At 49.0% G+C, this 17,553-nt stretch overlaps 1 protein-coding gene across 11 annotated transcripts in view; it reads right to left on the bottom strand.

Moving 5' to 3' along the window:
• The window catches only part of MDGA2 (MAM domain containing glycosylphosphatidylinositol anchor 2), a 632,812-nt gene that overhangs the window by 422,062 nt on the left and 193,197 nt on the right, over positions 1 to 17,553 (bottom strand). Inside the window, exon 1 of one of the 11 annotated variants that reach the window (XM_039537892.1) lies at positions 2,468 to 2,520. The exons of the other annotated variants lie outside the window; for them this stretch is intronic. Within the exon in view, the coding sequence (XP_039393826.1) occupies positions 2,468 to 2,504 (37 nt within the window). The 5' untranslated portion in view covers positions 2,505 to 2,520. Of the gene's footprint in view, positions 1 to 2,467; positions 2,521 to 17,553 lie in introns of those variants that run through there. 11 annotated transcript variants of the gene reach the window in all.

Here is a 17,553-nt window from a genome sequence, read left to right on the forward strand (position 1 = left end):
GGGTAGAGGAAGGAAGATTTGTGCATTTCATGACTGCTTTAAGCCACTTCCATTCCTGGGAGCTAAAGTTGAAGGATACAGATGTACTATATTCACTGTGGCTGTGTAACACCGACAGCCCCCGGTCGTTGGCGGGCAGGATCGAACCTGGGACCTCTAAAGTTTAGTGCATGAGCCAAAAGCCATATATGGCTGTTAGCTCAGGCTGTAGAACAGACTCATTAATCTCTCTCTAAGTGGTCTCGGTGCCACTAGATGGGACAGAACACCACACCTGAGGGGGTGTGGGTAATAGCTGCATCAGCTGGTTTTCAAACTGAAGGTATAAGCAAAATGCCAACTATTTATTTACTGTAAGTCAATAAAAATTCCATATTCTAGTCAACACATGTGATGGGTGTAGGCCTTGCATGAACAATGAACAATGTAAGGAATCAGAGGTTGATAATGGACAAAACATGAATTCACAAGTGACCCTGTAAATAATATGTAGCTAGAAGATACATAGTAAGGAGAGTAATGTGTGAAAAGCATGAAGCTGCAGCTTCGCTTACTAGCATGCTTCATAGCTCATGATCTATACAGGGATTGGGTCCCAAAATTTGTAAGCCAATCAACCAATCAAAGTGTGTGATAGCACGTAGACTGTAATGTGCATGTGTTAGTCTGGTTTAGAATATGCATAGAATCTGATTTATAATTCTGTAAATTGGAGTTGTGGTGTACACTGGCCCACCCCCTACACCTGAGCCTGATCCCCTGAGATGTAGCATTATGAAATGTCAATAAAGAAACCGCAGTGATGAGTCTGGATTGGAACCAAGCTTTTGGATTCCAGACAGCTGGATAACGTGTTCTTCCAGAACTGGATGAGGTGTTCTGGATGCGCTGAGAGGAAAAAGGTTTCTGCTTGGAGGGAATCCCAGCAATGGACCCTATAAATAGGTCAAAGGAGAGTTTGATGCCTTATTTCTTTTCCTGAATCCCCAGGTAGTGCTGTTACTCGGAACCATACCGTACAGGTCCATTCTTTACATGCAGGACACAGGAGTTACACAAATCCTGTTTTATGTTCATAGTACACCGCTACCTTGATATAACGCCACCCGATACAACACAAATTTGGATATAACGCAGTAAAGCAGTGCTCTGGGGGGGGGGCGGGCGGGGGAGCTGCGCGTTCCAGTGGATCAAAGCAAGTTCAATGTAATACAGTTTCACCTATAAAGCAGTAAGATTTTTTGGCTCCCAAGGACAGCGTTATGTCGAGGTAGAGGTGTATTTATGTGCAAACTTCCCATGCTCAAGTTTACATGACACTTGCATGTGCTCTCACTGCCCAACCCTGTACAAAAATAGCATAGTAATAATGTAAACATTTATTTTAAGAAGAAATATCCTGAGTAACGATCAGAAACTTTATGATTTATTTCAACAGATACCAATGAGTGATCAGCAAATGGTGAACATTATTACCTACCCATCGTGATGCTCAGACAAATTAAGGTCATGTATTATTGTTTATGTGATTTACCAGGTCCTTTTTTCACTGGCTTGGCTTATAACATTTTCAATGTAATTAACAGAGTGCAATTAGCCATTAACTTTCATTATGGAGCCACTCATTACATGAAGAATCTGCGTAAGCCTGCTAAGCATTTAAAGGCAAAACATATCTCATTCTTCTAGCCAAAATTAGTCACTGGCAATAAGCTTTTTTTTAGTACCTTCTAAGGCCCTCAAGTTTGGCAACAGCAGTCAGCCATATGTATCCAAACAGGGCCAGATCCAAAGCCACTGGACGCTACAGAAAGACTCCGTGACATTCATAATGTGGGACCAGGCAGAGTATGCAGCCCACAACTATCAATAAGCACTAAAATAAGCAGGAGACTGATTTGCAGATGAATGCAAACAAAACGGAGAAGGCAAAGAGCTTCATTCTATGTTAGCAAATAAGAACTACGTTTAGTGACAACTAAAGCATCAGGACCCACCCTACCCACCCCAAATGTTAAATGCACGGGGCAAAGATTTGTTGCATTCTATTTCACCTCCATATTGCCCACCACACTGTCGATAACGCTCCAACTCTCCATGAGGCTTTTGCATCCATCTCCAAATGGAGGCCCTAAAGCAATGGATCCCCCAGCTTCATCAAACTCTCATTCTAATGCAAAAACCTTTCATAGAGTCTAAGGCCAGAAGCGACCACTGTGATTATTTAGTCTGACCTCCGGTGTAACACAGGCCTGGGAACTTCTACACAATAACACCTAAAGCAGAGCTTTTAGAAAAACATCCAGACATGGCGAGTCCACCATAATCCTTGGTACATTTTTCCAAAGGCTAATTATCCTCATTGTTAAAAACGTATGCCTTATTTCCAGTCTGAATCTATCTAGGTTCGATGTCCAGCCAGCTTCCTTCACAGGGACCTCAGCAGTGTTAAAGCAAAATAACTTACCCAATGCATGGGCTCTATAATGGTCAGATATGCTCATCTGTTGATATCATGAAGATCAGAGCACGTGAGGTCACAATGACAGTTTTGTGTTATGCTCTATAGACAAACGCTAGTGATGTGTAAGTGATATTGTAGGACTGGCATATGAGGAGCAACACCACACTTCAATAAAAGACCTGTAGCATGCCTGCAGCTGGCTCTGGTCCGTTGACTTGAACTTGCAGGGCTATAAAACTGCAGTACAGTATAGACAGACATTCTGGCTCAGAGGGGAGTGCGGCCTCTAAGACCCACCCCCACTCCCAAGGTCTCAGAGCCAAACACTCTGGAGCTGTCCTTTGGCCACGCTAGGTTTTAGATTTCTTGCAAAAGGAGTACTAAGAAAAGTGAGACAGTCCAATAAAAAAAGGAGTGATTTGATAATTACTATTTCATTTTTCACAAAATAGTGCTCAAAGTTTATATTCTGCATGGGGATTTTTTGCCAAAGGTGTAAAGCTGCTGTTAAAACTCCACTCTATAGCACAGCCTTGACTACGGTGAAGCTACTGCTGCACCATAATGTATAAGCATGAAAGGAAGCCAACGTCTCTGACAGCTCAAGAACAAATTCACAAACACTGCAAACACTTTATGCTCCCCATCCTCCTTTTAAGTAATATAAATAGAGATGCCACTTTCCCCTTCCATACTGAGTTTTCTACGAGCAATCCTAGCTGCAACCCAAGCAGAGTGACAGCAAGTTATTTCAAATGCCTCCTTGGGGTGGAAATGCTTAACACAATAGAGTCCTGCTACATCGCATTCAGCCAGTCATTGCACTGCGTTTTAAGTCTGCATTCCCCAGTTGCTTTGATTACGGTTGCAAATCTTATGTCACCAAAGGGTTTCTGAGGACATTATAAACCACAGATCAAATTTTAGGCTCGTCTGACCGAGATGCATGAGAGCAAGCTAGTGAGAGACATTCTGCCTGTTCAACTTGCAGCGAAGGTCTAAAATGAATGCCTCTGCTGGCCTTAATCCTGCCCATTCTCTTGTCTCCCATACTACTAATTCTCATCTTCTAGCAGTAATTACCTCTGAGGTGCACCACCTACTCATCAGCCCTGTCAGTGAAAGCTGCGACATCTGGCCATACAGAATCATGAGCATCCACCGCTAAACCTCCTCAGAGCAGCTCTGTCTGCCTGCAATAGTGTCAAGCTGACTGAAAAAACAAAGGGGAAAATTATATTTTTTTGAAAAATAAGGTTTTTTTAAAAATCCAGTTCAGACTTTAAAACATTTTGAATTTCAAAATGATGTGACCAGTATCAAAAAAGAAACCAACAAAAAAAAAACCTAAAAAATCAGAAATGTCCTCAAAATGTCATCCCTTTTTCCAATTAAAATTGGAAACATTTCACCCCGCTGTAATAATGAGTACGTAGCAGCCTCCAATGTTGTTCCTAGGATATTACAGAGACAAGGGTGGGTGAGGGAAAAGACGGTTACTCACCTGTAGTAACTGGTGTTCTTCGAGATGTGTTGCTCCTATCCATTCCATTGTAGGTGTGCGCGCCGCGCGTGCACGGCTCTTCGGAAGATTTTTACCCTAGCAACTCCGGCGGGCCGGCTGGGCGCCCCCTGGAGTGGCGCCGCTATAGCGCAGGATATATACCCCAGCCGGCCCGTCCGCTCCTCAGTTCCTTCTTGCCGGCTACTCCGACAGTGGGGAAGGAGGGCGGGTCTGGAATGGATAGGAGCAACACATCTCGAAGAACACCAGTTACTACAGGTGAGTAACCGTCTTTTCTTCTTCGAGTGATTGCTCCTATGCATTCCATTGTAGGTGATTCCCAAGCCTTACCTAGGCGGTGGGGTCGGAGGTAGATGTCGCAGAATGCAAACTGCTAAGCCAAAGGCTGCATCAGCTCCGGACTGTTGGACCAAAGAGGCAATGGTCTGGATAGAGGACCAGGTAGTAGCACGATACATCCCCTGGAAGGGTATGTGAGCCAGGAAGGCAGCAGAGAAGCCTGAGCCCTGGTGGAATGTGCAGTAAGGCGCTATGGAACATGGGCCAAACACAGGAGGTGCGTATGCACCACATCATTGAAGATGAAGTCCTCTAGGAGGAGACAGGTATGCCCTTCATCCGGTATGCCGGTACGATGAAGGTTTTGGAGGCGTTACGAGAGGGCTCTGTCCACTAGATATAGATTGCAGACGCCCTACGGATGTCAAAGGAGGGCAATTGTTGCTCTCCACCTGAAGGAAGATATCCTGGTAGATATAAAAGGCAGACACCTCCGTAGGGAGGCAGGTCGGACGTGGTAATAACTGCCCTTGTCCTTGAGGAACACAGTATTTCAAGGAGCATGTTGACATTGGCTCGAATAGGGCAGTCATAAAACTGGGTAGAACTAGAATGAAGAGCCAGGTTTATGGCGGGGCCCCACTGGGGGGGTGTATAAACGCTCCAAGCCCTGAGGAACCAGATGGAATGGAGCGGGATCTCGGCGGGAGAAACATTGCGCGTTTCGGAGCAGCATGAAAAACGCTTCCACTCGGCCAGATACTTGAACCGAATGGACGATTGTCTACCACCCCGGAGAATCTCGCAGAACCGAGGCCGAACAACGTAACTCGGATCGGTTTAGCCACGCAGGAGTCCTGCTGTGAGGTGCCGGGATTACAAGACCGGGTGGTGAAGGTTGTCGTGATTCCGCGTCATGGGGTCTGTGCCAAGAGGGTTGCTACCGACAGGCGTAGCAACATGGTGTGCCAGTGCTGCCCAGGTTACACTGGAGCGATCCCGATCAGGGGCGCTCTGTCCCTGCGGAGTGTGAGCAGGACCTCGTGAACCAGCGGGGACAGTGGACAGCGTACGGCAGATGGCTGATCCACGGCCTCAGGAAATCCTCCAAGACCGAGCCTGGGGAGAGACCTTGGAACGCGGAGAGTTTCTCTCTCTTTGTCCGTTCTCGCGAGAGCGAGGAGGGCTATGCGGGGGAAGACCCACTTCTGGAAAACGGAATAGATAAAGACGGGAGGAAACCACCACTTGTGAGATAGGCACAAGGCAGACTGCTCTCAGCTCTCGGACATTGATGTGGAAGGCCAGGACTTGCGCTGACCGAAGGCCGTGAGTGCGAAACTACACCAGGTGCGCACCCAGCCGAGAGATGGGCTGTCTGTCATGAGGGACCCCGAGGGGTGAATGAAACAGCAACCCGGGATACACCGGGGAGGACGCCGACTCCCGGTTTGAGGGAGCCTAGGCTGCTCGGGGGGAACGAGACGACCACGAGTATGCCACCTCTGCCCGGGTGGCACACCCAGGTGAGCCACGATTGAAGTGAACAGAGGCGAAGCCTGGTATGTTTGGCTGCAAACGTGTAGGCAGCCATGTGACTCAGGAAACCGAGGCAAGAGCGAGCCGAAGTTGGCGGGAAGGTCCGTCGACCTTGTACAATTGTTACCCGCGCCTGAAACCAAGGCTGATGAAAGCAGGCTCTGGCGAGTCTGGAGTCCGGGGCGGTCCCAATGAATTCCTTTCCCTGTATGGGAATCAGAGTGGATTTTACTATTGATCATCAGGCCTAGACACAGGAATAGGTTCGTGTCGGTGCCCATATGACTGGTACTTTGGGCCTGGGGGTTCTTTGAATGAGCCACTCGTCTAGACACGGAGAACGTGTATCAGACGGTGGTGAAGAAAGGTGGCGACTACAGCCATGCACCTTGAATACCCCTGGGCTGCATAGAGGCCAACCGGGAGGGCCGTATACTGGGAATAACGATGGTAGGCCCCAAACCGAGGGTACCTTCTGTGTGGAAGAGAAAAGGCAACGTGAAAACACGTGCCCTTCATATCGAGCCAGCCTCCGGGATCCCAGGATGGGATGACGGTCGCCCTGGGTACCATGCGGAACTCATCTGCATCGTGACTTGTTGAGTTCCTGCAGGCCTAGGATAGGTCTGAGACCTCCCTTCGCTCAGGGGAATAGGTTTCGCCCTTAGGTACCTCCTGTATAGCTCCGATGAGGAGGAGCGTCCGCACCTCTTGCCAGAGGAATCGCTCGTGAGAGGGGTCCTTAGGAGGGGCGAGGATGGGAAGGCTTTTGCCCCATTGGTGGTCAGAAGGACCCTAATTCTGGCTCCTTTGGGGTGCGGATTGATGGCCACGACCGTGTAAGCCACGCCCGCTGGCCATGTCCCGACCTTGTCAAGGCGTAGGGTAAGAGCAGAGGTTGGGGACGGAAACGTCGGCACTGAATTACCGGCGTGTGCATGCTGAGAGAGAGCAAAGTGACCCTGCTGCCCTTTAGGTTCTGCAGCCTAGGGCCAGCGTTGTCAGAGAACAGGCCTGTGCCATTGAAGGGCAAGATCTGTATAGCGTGCTGCAGGTGCGAGAGAAGGCTCGATAACTGGAGCCCGGAAACGCGCCGCGTGGCAACACCCGAGGCCAGAGTCATGGCAGCGGAGTCAGCTGCGTCCAACGAGGCCTGGAGGGAAGCTCTCTCCAGCTCCGTCTTTTGCTGCAGGAGGGCCTCGGGAGTTCCGAAGAACCGACTCTGAAAATTTGCCCACTGCCACCCACAGTAGCGGATAAGCAGGGCTTGCTGGTGCGCTACACGAAGGTGCAGGGCCCCCTCCGGGTACATCGTATGGCCCAGTAAGACCACATGCCCAGCCTCTTTGGATTTAGTGGCTGGTTGCGTTTCGATTAGAGGAGGGCCGGAGGGGTATGTTCCTGCCCCCGCCTCATCTGGGGAGGAGGAAGAAGAAAGGCCCGGGACAAGCGGGTCCTGTGTGGGCTCGAGCTCCTGGACAACCTCCTGATCCGGTGGGATCTGGGAGCCTGGTGGCGAACCGGGGGTTGCTCTGTACCAGTCGGACGGGGACGACTAATTGTCACCTCTGGCCCCCAGAGCTCGGAGGGAATGGAGCGAGATGGGATCACTGGTACGCCTCTGGCGTGGTAGTACACCCACGGCGTCCAGAATGACCACTGATAGGTCTCCTGGAAGACCCTGGAGGGCACATCGGAAACCAGAGTGCTACGCATATGAAGTGTCCGCACGGGACGACACTGATGCGTGGCTGGATGGCCCTGGAGGAGCAGCAAGCTCTTGGTAGAGTCTCCGTCTGTAACTGACGTCGCTCGATGCGGCACCGGGGATCGGTACCGGTAGACCGACCGGTACCGAGAACGGGACCTGCCACCGAAGCTGTGCCGGGCGGTCAACCGAGGGTGCAAGGCTCGATGATCAGGAGTGGCCACGAGTGTCCCGGTGCCTGGGGCTTGATTGGTGCTGAGTGTCCCGGACCGGCGAACGGGATGCTGACCGGTGCCGCGAGCACTACTGGTACCAACATGGAGAACGGTGCCGAGACCTAGAATGGTGACGGGACCGAGAACATCTGCGGGACCGCGACCCTGAACGGTGCCGCTGTGCGGTGCCGAGGTAGGGTGGCCTGATCAAGGCAGGCTTGCCCATCGACTATGCAACCCCCACCGGCGGTGCCGGGGGTTGAGGCAGCGTAGATGCTGTCGTTGCAATCAGCCCCCTCGCCGTGGACACTGTCTCCGGCGTGGAGGGAACAGTGAGCTCGACCATAGCTGGCACCCCAGATGCAGCTTCATAGCGAGCTCGACCACGTCCGTACCGGGGAGTGTTCCGGCACCAGACTCGACGGCCGTTGCCTGGCCGGAGTTAATGGTGCGGGCATTGTCGGTGCCGGGCGATCCGATGGAGCATAGCGCTCGGCTGCGGAGCAGGCGGCTCGGACGCAGCATCAGGGCGAGCTCGACCACGGTCCGTACCGGGGAGCTTTCCGGCACCGGACTCGACGGCTCTTGCCTGGCCGGAGTTAATGGTGCAGACATTGACGGTGCCGCGGCAGACGTCGGTCCCACTGAACATAGCGCTCGGCTGCGGAGCAGGCGGCTCGGACGCAGCTTCCTAGCGAGCTCGACCACGGTCCGTACCGGGGAGCTTACCAGCACCGGACTCGACGGCTCTAGCCTGGCCGGAGCTAACGGTGTGGATACTGCCGGTGCCGCGGCAGACATCGGTGCCGGGCGATCCGACTGAACATCGCGCTCGACTGCGGAGCAGGCGGCTCGGACGCAGCTTCCGGGCGAGCTCGACCACGGTGCGTACCGGGGAGCTTTCCGGCACCGGACTCGACGGCTCTTGCCTGGCCGGAGTTAACGGTGCGGATATTGTCGGTGCCGCGGCCGACATCGGTGCCGGGCGATCCGACGGAGCCTAGCGCTCGGCTGCGGAGCAGGCGGCTCGGACGCAGCTACAGAGCGAGCTCGACCACGGTCCGCACCGGGGAGCTTTCCAGCACCGGACTCGACGGCTCTTGCCTGGCCGGAGTGAAAGGTGCGGATATTGTCGGTGCCGCGGCAGACATCGGTGCCGGGCGATCCGACGGAGCATAGCGCTCGGCTGCGGAGCAGGCGGCTCGGACGCAGCGTCAGAGCGAGCTCGACCACGGTCCGTACCGGGGAGCTTTCCAGCACCGGACTCGACGGCTCTTGCCTGGCCGGAGTGAAAGGTGCGGATATTGTCGGTGCCGCGGCAGACATCGGTGCCGGGCGTTCCGACTGAGCGTAGCGCTCGGCTGCGGAGCAGGCGGCTCGGACGCAGCTTCCGGGCGAGCTCGACCACGGTGCATACCGGGGAGCTTTCCAGCACCGGACTCAACGGCTCTTGCCTGGCCGGAGTAACTCTTCATCCTCCAGGAGAGAGGTCCATGCCGAGGGTACGTCGGAGTCAGCGACGGTGGTGCCAGGAGGCCTTGTCGGCACCGGCGGTCCGGTGCCGAGGGAGCGCGCCGTGAAAACGAACTAGCGGTCGGCGCCGAGAGCGGAGGAGCAAGAGCTGCCTCCTCAGGAGCTGTTCAAAACGAAAGCCCCGCTCCCCTTTGTTCACGGATTAAGGGCCTCACAAACGCGGCACTTATCTGTGAGGTAAGATCCCTCGAGGCACTTAGGAGAAGATCTCTTGTCGGCAGCGGCTTGTGGCCGGCCGAGCAGTAGAAAACCCTGTGGACCGGGCACCGGCCCCGGCCCCGGGTGAGGGGAAGGGGATAAACCCCAACCCCTGTAAAATAAGTACACTATACTATTCTACAAACAAACAGATTTAACTACCACTATAAACAGAACGAGAGAAAACTACGAGTAGCTAGGGAAGTGGAGGTCAGCTAAGCTGTGCTCCACTGTTCCAACGGCCGTCACGGGCGGAAAGAAGGAACTGAGGAGCGGACGGGCCGGCTGGGGTATATATCCTGCGCTATAGCGGCGCCACTCCAGGGGGCGCCCAGCCGGCCCGCCGGAGTTGCTAGGGTAAAAATCTTCCGAAGAGCCGTGCACGCGCGGCGCGCACACCTACAATGGAATGCATAGGAGCAATCACTCGAAGAAGAATCTCTTTTATGGAACCAACTTCTTTTGGAGAGAGTGAGACGTTTCAAGCCACACAGAGCTCTTCTTCAGGTCTGGGAAACTAATTCAAAGTGTCACTGCTAAATACAAGGTTTGAACAGAGACTGTTTAGCATAAAAAGTTAACATAGTGACATTCTGAGTTAGTTTCCCAGAGCTAAAGAAGGGCTCGGTGTAAGCATGAAAGCTTGTCTCTCTCACTAACAGAAGTTGGTCCAATAGAAGATATCACCTCACCTACCCAGTCTCTCTAAATAGCACTCTGCCCAGGGCAGGCTCCAGGTTTTCTGCCGCCGCAAGCAGCAAAAAAAAAATGAAATAAAATAAAAATAATAATAAAAAAAAAAAAAGCCGCAGCAGTGCGATCGCGCCGCTCCACTCTTCGGCGGCAATTCGGCGGCAGGTCCTTCGCTCCGAGAGGGACTGAGGGACCCGCCGCCAAACTGTCACCAAAGACCAGGACATGCTGCCCCTATAGAGGCCGGAGGGCTGCCCCTTTTTATTGGCCGCCCCAAGCACCTGTTCTGGTGCCTGGAGCCGGCCCTGACTCTGCCAACTTAGGCTCTTGGACTGGGATTATCTGGCATATGCTCACTATGCAACAACCACAGCAGTGATGCTAGTGTGATGCTACTGCTGTGCAAACATCAAAATAGCAACACACAATATTTGAGCGTTCTACCTCCTTTTTCAAAGTCCTGAACTCTGGTTCCGTATAGAGCCTCCAAATACAGAAGTGAATGTTGGTGATGTTCTAGCTGTGATGAATATGTACTGGTGTAAAATCATTTTGAAACCCAGATACTTAACATGTGAAACTTCTTTCTGGAGAAGAGACAATTCTGATGATAACCAAGATGCATGTAAGAAGAAAAACAGAAACTACGACAACAGGTGTTTACATGGAATAGCTTCATGTAAGAAGCCACATTCACTGAATTCCTAAGGGATAAAGTTTCTAGGACCAGATTGTCAGCTGGTGTAAATCAGTGTAGCTCCACTGAAGTCAATTGAGCTACATTGATTTATACCAGCTGACAATCTTGCCCTGATTTTCATAGATTGTAAGGCCAGAAGGGACCGCAGTGACCATCTAGTATGGCCTCTGTCATTTCACCAGCCATAGGATTTCCTTGAACTAACGCCTGTTTGAACTAGAACATGTATTTTAGAAAAACATCCAAACTTGATTGAAAAGTGTCCAATGATGGAGAATCCACCACCATCCTCAGTAAATTGGACCAATGGCTGATTACCCTGTTAAAAATCTGCACCTTATTTCAGACTGAGTTTGTCTAGTTTCAGCTTCCAGCCACTGGATCTTGTTAGACCTTTCGTTGCTAGAGTGAGGAGCCCTCCATTATAATATTTCTGTTCCTCATGTAGGTCCCTATAGTCTGATCAAGTCACCCCTTAACCTTCACTTTGTAAAGCTAAGCAGATTGAGTTCTTTGAGTCCTTCACTTAAGGCATGTTTCTCAATCCTTTCATCATTCCTTTGGCTCTTCTCTGAACCCCCTCCAATTTATCAACTTCCTTCTGGAATTGTTGACACCAGAACTAGACACAGTATTCCAGCAGTGGTCGCACCAGTGCCAAATTCAGTGGTAATATAGCCACTCCTCTCCTCAGTATTTCCCTGTTTATGCTTCCGAGGCGCACACTAGACCTTGGGTCACAACATTGCACTGGGAATTCATGTTCAGCTGGTGCAGTGATCCTACTAACAAAATCCTAATAAAAATCAGGAGAAAAAACAAAACAAAAAAAACAAAAACCAACCTCCCCCCCACAAAAAAACAATGGAAAATTAGAACTACATAAGCAATTTTTTTCTAAATAGAATATTTTTAGTGTTTATTATTAGGAGGTTATTGGCTCTTTAAATGCACTCTTAATTAGTGTACCATAAGATATGCATAATGCATTTTTCGGTGCACTCAAGCATTGTCAGATTATATGGACTCACGGCATTTTAAATTAATTGAAACAGCTAACGATAATGCTCAAGAAGCAAAAGAGCTACATATGCATTATAACATTAACAATAAAAATAATGATGGCAGAAATTCTCCTCCAAGCTTTAAAATCACAACATGGCTTCCTAATGTCTCCCAGGCATCTCCCCAGTCAGAGTCACTTGATGTCTTTGCATTTTCTGGTTTGGCTGATTTCAGAGACTGATGTTTAAGATAAAAATAGGAGCTAAAAGGTTAAACATTCCACACCACATAACTATGACCACCAACCCTACTAGGAAATTTATAGATGCAAGATGGGGTTTTATATACTCTTCAAATGGTATTAAAAGGCAGTGGGGGAAAAAATGTGAGGGTCAAAGTAGGCAATACCTCCACTGTGTATGAACATTGTGTGATGTTTGCCATCTTGCCCGACACATCGGAGACTGAACTGGGGCCTGCCAGGGCTAAAAACATGAGCTAAAGAGACAAGGCTCCTAGACTGGGGCTGGAACAATTCATCATCAGCAGGCCAACAGTCCAGGGGCCACTTATCAGGAACCAGGCTTGGCTGGATGCCAGGAGATCAGAATTGAGAGACAAACCGCAGGGATCAAGAGTCAGGACGAGTCAGGGTACTGGGAGGCCAGGCTCAGGTGGCAGGAACAGGTAAGCACCAGACCACTGATCGATGGTGGGGTGAAGCCCCCGTGTACAAACAACTTCCTGTTTCCTCTTCTATCTTAGGGTACGTCCATACTACCCACCAGATCGGCGGGTAGCAATCGACTTCTCAGAGTTCGATATATCGCGTCTCATCTAGACGCGATATGTCGAACTCCGAACGCGCTCCCGTCGACTCCAGAACTCCACCACCGCGAACGGCGGTGGCGGAGTCAACAGAGGAGCCGCGGACTTCGATCCCGCGCCGTGAGGACGGGTAAGTAGTTCGAACTAAGGTAGTTCGACTTCAGCTACGCTATTCGCGTAGCTGAAGTTGCGTACCTTAGTTCGACCCCCGCCCCCCCCCGCAGTGTAGACCAGGCCTTAAATAGGTGCCACAGCCCAATCAGGAGCCTTCGATCTCTCCCAATCAGAGCCGGGCTGGGGCTTGTGGGGCTTCACCTTGGTCTCTGCTGTTATCTGTAGGCTGCTGGGTGGAGGATTAGAGTGTGATAACTTCCAGAACCCCCATGGACCTGGTCCGACACACACACACCCCGACTCTGACAGAAGAAGACAAAGCTCCTGTGGCACTGAACCACAAACCCTGGTTGGAAAGAAGGCAACAATAACATCTATGAGCTATCAAGAGTTCAGTATCCCCCTCTCCTACCGTAGACCCCCAGCAATCACATGTTTTATGCGAAAGTAGTGAAGAGCAGTCTCCCATAAGTTAGCAAATGCCAGTGTAATTTCAAATCCATCCCTCTGTGGAGCATTTAAATCGTGAGTGAGTGACTGTGTGTAATATGGTAAATGAAAGCTGAGATTCTCATTAACCACTTCACTCCAGGAGCTGGGGCTTACACTAAAAATAAACCAGTAAATACCATGAGAACTGGTGCCACTCATGCAACATACACAAAGCAATGGGATAAAAGGAGCCGGCCTCACTTTACTGTGGTGCCTTATGCTCCAGCAGAAAGATGATTTATTTCGACTGTAAACTCTTGGGGTCAGGGGCTGCCATTTCTTGTGTGTTTGCACAGTGCATAACAGGCCTTTTGCTGCTCCCAAAATACAAATAATACTATGAATAAAGGGGAAGAGGCAAGAACAATAGAGAATTGATGGGATCCCACAGCCCTTTCCTATTTGTGGCTGATTTACTGTAAGTGCCAGTGTTTTGTGTATGGTTTTACTCATAGAGCTGAGGAAATAACGCGGGATGTCACATGCATATATTACTGCAGCCCAACCCTTCTCCCATTGGGAATCTGGGCTCCTCCAGTGAAGCCTCGAGAAATCCTAGAGAAAATGGGAAACAAGGACGTCCTCCCCTCCCTCCCAAGTTACAACTTGGCAAAACCATACCCCAGTATTGACTGTGCAGTTCTGAATACTAAATACTCACCAGATGGTTCCTCGCTCACTGAGCCCAAAATGGAAATGAACCAGAATGAAAGAAAGAGTAGCAGCCTGCCCTGTCTACATGATTAAATTAGACTTCCCAAATGCACCATTCTTCTGCACCAATAGGTTTCTACTCCACACGCAGATATGCATCATGGGAGGCCTAACAATGTTGGCCTGTGTTTAGGGGGAAAATGCTCTAAGGTGATTTAAGAAACTTTGCTCTAATACAGCTTAATCCCAATTCACTAATTATACGGGCGCTCAGATAATTATAATTAGAGGTAGTCAGGAATATTTTGCATCAGTAAAAATTGAGAAGAATGCTTTCATTTTTGCTGAAAACGTTCTTTGAAATTTTTCAAGTTTTCATTAAAAAGTAAAGTAGTTCAACTGAGAATGGAAATTCCCTGTGGAAATTTCTGTATACACAAAAAAGCCATTGTGTGTCAAACCTTCCCCCCTTCCACACACACACACACACTTTCAGTTAGAAACTTTTGACCAGCTCTAGTTGTATTTCGATGTGTTTGTGTGTATAAAAATACAATCAGAGCTGAATTTTGAATTATCAAAATCCTCCGTGAAATGGAATTCCCTTTCTCCAGAGCTCTAACTTTAAGTATAGATAAGCTCAACGTGAGCAGATCAGACTGAAATCAAGATCTGAACTGTGTGGACTCCAAAGGTGGAGGGGCTTTCAGACTCAGCGTTTCCATTCTGGTTCCACCTTAGAGCAAAGAGTCCAGTCTGAGAAATCTGAATCCTGATCTGAAGCCCCTCAAGGTACCAGGGGGGTTAGAGGCCCGGCTTCAGGTGTGTCCCACTTTCATTGTGAGGCACAACCAAAGCAACGTATCTGGACTGCATTAAGTAGCTTTAGAGTGAGAAGGTGGGTAAAGTTGTATCTTTTATTGCACCAACCTCTGTTGAAGCTTGTCTCTCTCACCAACAGATACCCACCCACCTTGTCTCTCTAATATCCTGGGAGTTGGGACTGACACGGTTATCACTACACTGAATATATGAGCAGCTTTAAACATTGATAGCTCTAGTCGGAGTTGGTATAATAATAAATTCCTTTTGTCAGCCAAGGATCTTAAGACAAACAGATTGTTTCATACAGCCGCGTTGTCTCTGAAGGAATAGCCTTTCTATGGACTTCCACCTGCGGCAACTTGTCCAGGGTTTTCTATATTAAAAGGCATTATTGATTTTCTGGGCACCACTGAACAATTTAACATGGTGAACAAATTTGATCCTAACATGCGATTGCCTGTGTACCTTTGCTGATACACTGCCATTCACAAGAAAGGAAAGCAGGTAAGTGCCGACCCTGCTCCCAAAACACAGCATCAAAGCTATTTAAGTCAACGCCAACACTAGCTAAGCATGCAGGCTCGGATTTCCGAAGGCATCGTTCTGCTCAATACTGTGGCACCTAAATGCCTTAGGAGCGCAAGGCTCATTTTAAAAAAATGACTTAGGCACTTAGAAGTCAAAGTCCCATGGACTTTCAACCTGGGTTCAGCTCCTAAGTAGGGCGACATCTAACTACCTTTAAAAATCAGCGTCTGGGCTAATCACGGTAGCATCTGAACACAGCCAGTCTCCCACGGACATGCCGAGGAGAGCGGGACTGAGCAAAGGAGTCCGTTATCATTAAACCTGCCTGTTCATTTCCTCACTTGGTCTTTTGTTAGCACTGTTTAGTGCCCGAGGGTGCCTGGCCATAAGCCGTAGCCACACAGTAGATCTGCATGTGAGGCAGGGCGAGGGGAAGGGCCAGTGGAAAGAAAGAGCTGGAAGGGGATGTAGCAGTGAGTGCACTGCTCCTGGTGATCCCTTTAGGTCTCCCTCAAGGCAAGACTGAGCCCTCTCTGAAGGCAACCATCATGCTTGGGTTTAATAGTCCACAGGTAAGACTGTAAGTACTCTAATGGCAACCAATGCCTTAGTGTTTACTGTCATGGGAATAAGGGCTGCAAAACACCTGTTTTCACGAGGGCTTATCCAAAGCCCATGAGAATCACTGGCAGTCTTTCCGTTAGCTCCAATAGTGTCTGCATCAGGGCCATACAGCATAATGGCACCTCGTTTTGGTTGCCACAAGCTGCTTTTCAAATTCCTGTCACCCTTACCTTGCGTTGTAAGAGCTGTCCAAATCTTTGTTACTGTGAGTTCAGCACTATTGTGCTTCTGGGAAATATTTCAAACAGCTCCGCAAGCTGCTATTCTTGCCTATCTTGTTTGGGCAGTGGCTACTTTTCTGGTGTTCAAACTAACTAAAAGGCTCCGCACACACATTTTATAGGGAAAAATGAATATTAATATATGGAGTTTCTGTATGATGGAGAATAACCTATACGCCTTTCTGGTCCAGGTCACTTGAAATTTTGCTGGTACCAATTGGCACAAATTTGTCTTTAGCTGTGCAATATGATTTAAGATTACTGTTCTCTGAGGATTGCAAAGAAAGTCAACTTGTTCAAAAAGAAATCTTTCTATGTCTACTAGGCTATTATTCACAATCACATTGCCTTTTCTTATTTGAACTGCACTCAATGGCAAAGCCCTCAATGACCTCAATGGAACGAAGATTGGTGCCTCTGTATTAAATGGATACAAACAAGCTATCCTGATCATCTCTATCCTCTGAACACTTTCCTCCCTGATCTATCTGTGTGCGCTCTCTGTCACACTTCTAATGTATCATAAATAATGGAATACTTGCAGTCTTCAAAATGATTTGATTGAGCTATCCACAATATATTTACTACAATAGAGTAGGACTTAGTTCCCCAGCCTCGCCTGCTCACTCAAAATGCCACTTAACATCAAAGAGAGCGACAGAATGTGGTTTGATATCAAAATAATGTTTAAATTATGCAGATGAGTATGTCAATAAATATTTCAATTCTTTCATAATTGAAAAAAGGCCCTAAACTAGACACGACGGTTGGTTCTGCATTCAGCTGGTACAGAGCGCTGTGATATTCCCTATGCAATGCAGTTCCTGTTGCTACATGTAAGCAATAAGTAATCTTTGCTATAAAAGCATTCAAAGTTGTTTCCTAAGGAATATTCAGGAATAACGGTAAAAGAAGCCAATACTGAGGAATGTTGGCAATAAGATAATTTTGCATTTATAAACGTTCGTGTTCAACCAGAAACTTGAGTCTAAGATGCTCCAAGGAGAAAGTCTGGGATATACACCTTAATGCACTTAAAACTGCCTTCACCAAACAAGGACACTTCACCAGACAAGTAGATTTCATCATGGAACAAGTCACCAAAATACCCCAACAGAACCTGTTTCAATACAGAAATAAAACCTCCTCCGACAGCACAGCCCTAGTTGTCACCTACCACCCCACATTGAAGCCCATATGGGATATCAAACAACTACAACCCATACTCGATGAGGACCCCATTCTGAAATAAATCTTTCCGGAACCGCTCTTCTGGCCTTCAAACAACCCCCCACAACCTCTCCAAGCTCTTCATCAGAAGCAAGCTCCCCACCAACTCAAAGCAGCACCGGAGCCTGCCAGAAAAAGAGATGCAAAACCTGCACCCATATCTCCACTGCTACAATGA

Source organism: Mauremys reevesii, linkage group 4, assembly GCF_016161935.1.
Source record: "Mauremys reevesii isolate NIE-2019 linkage group 4, ASM1616193v1, whole genome shotgun sequence".
Lineage (NCBI taxonomy): Eukaryota > Metazoa > Chordata > Testudines > Geoemydidae > Mauremys > Mauremys reevesii.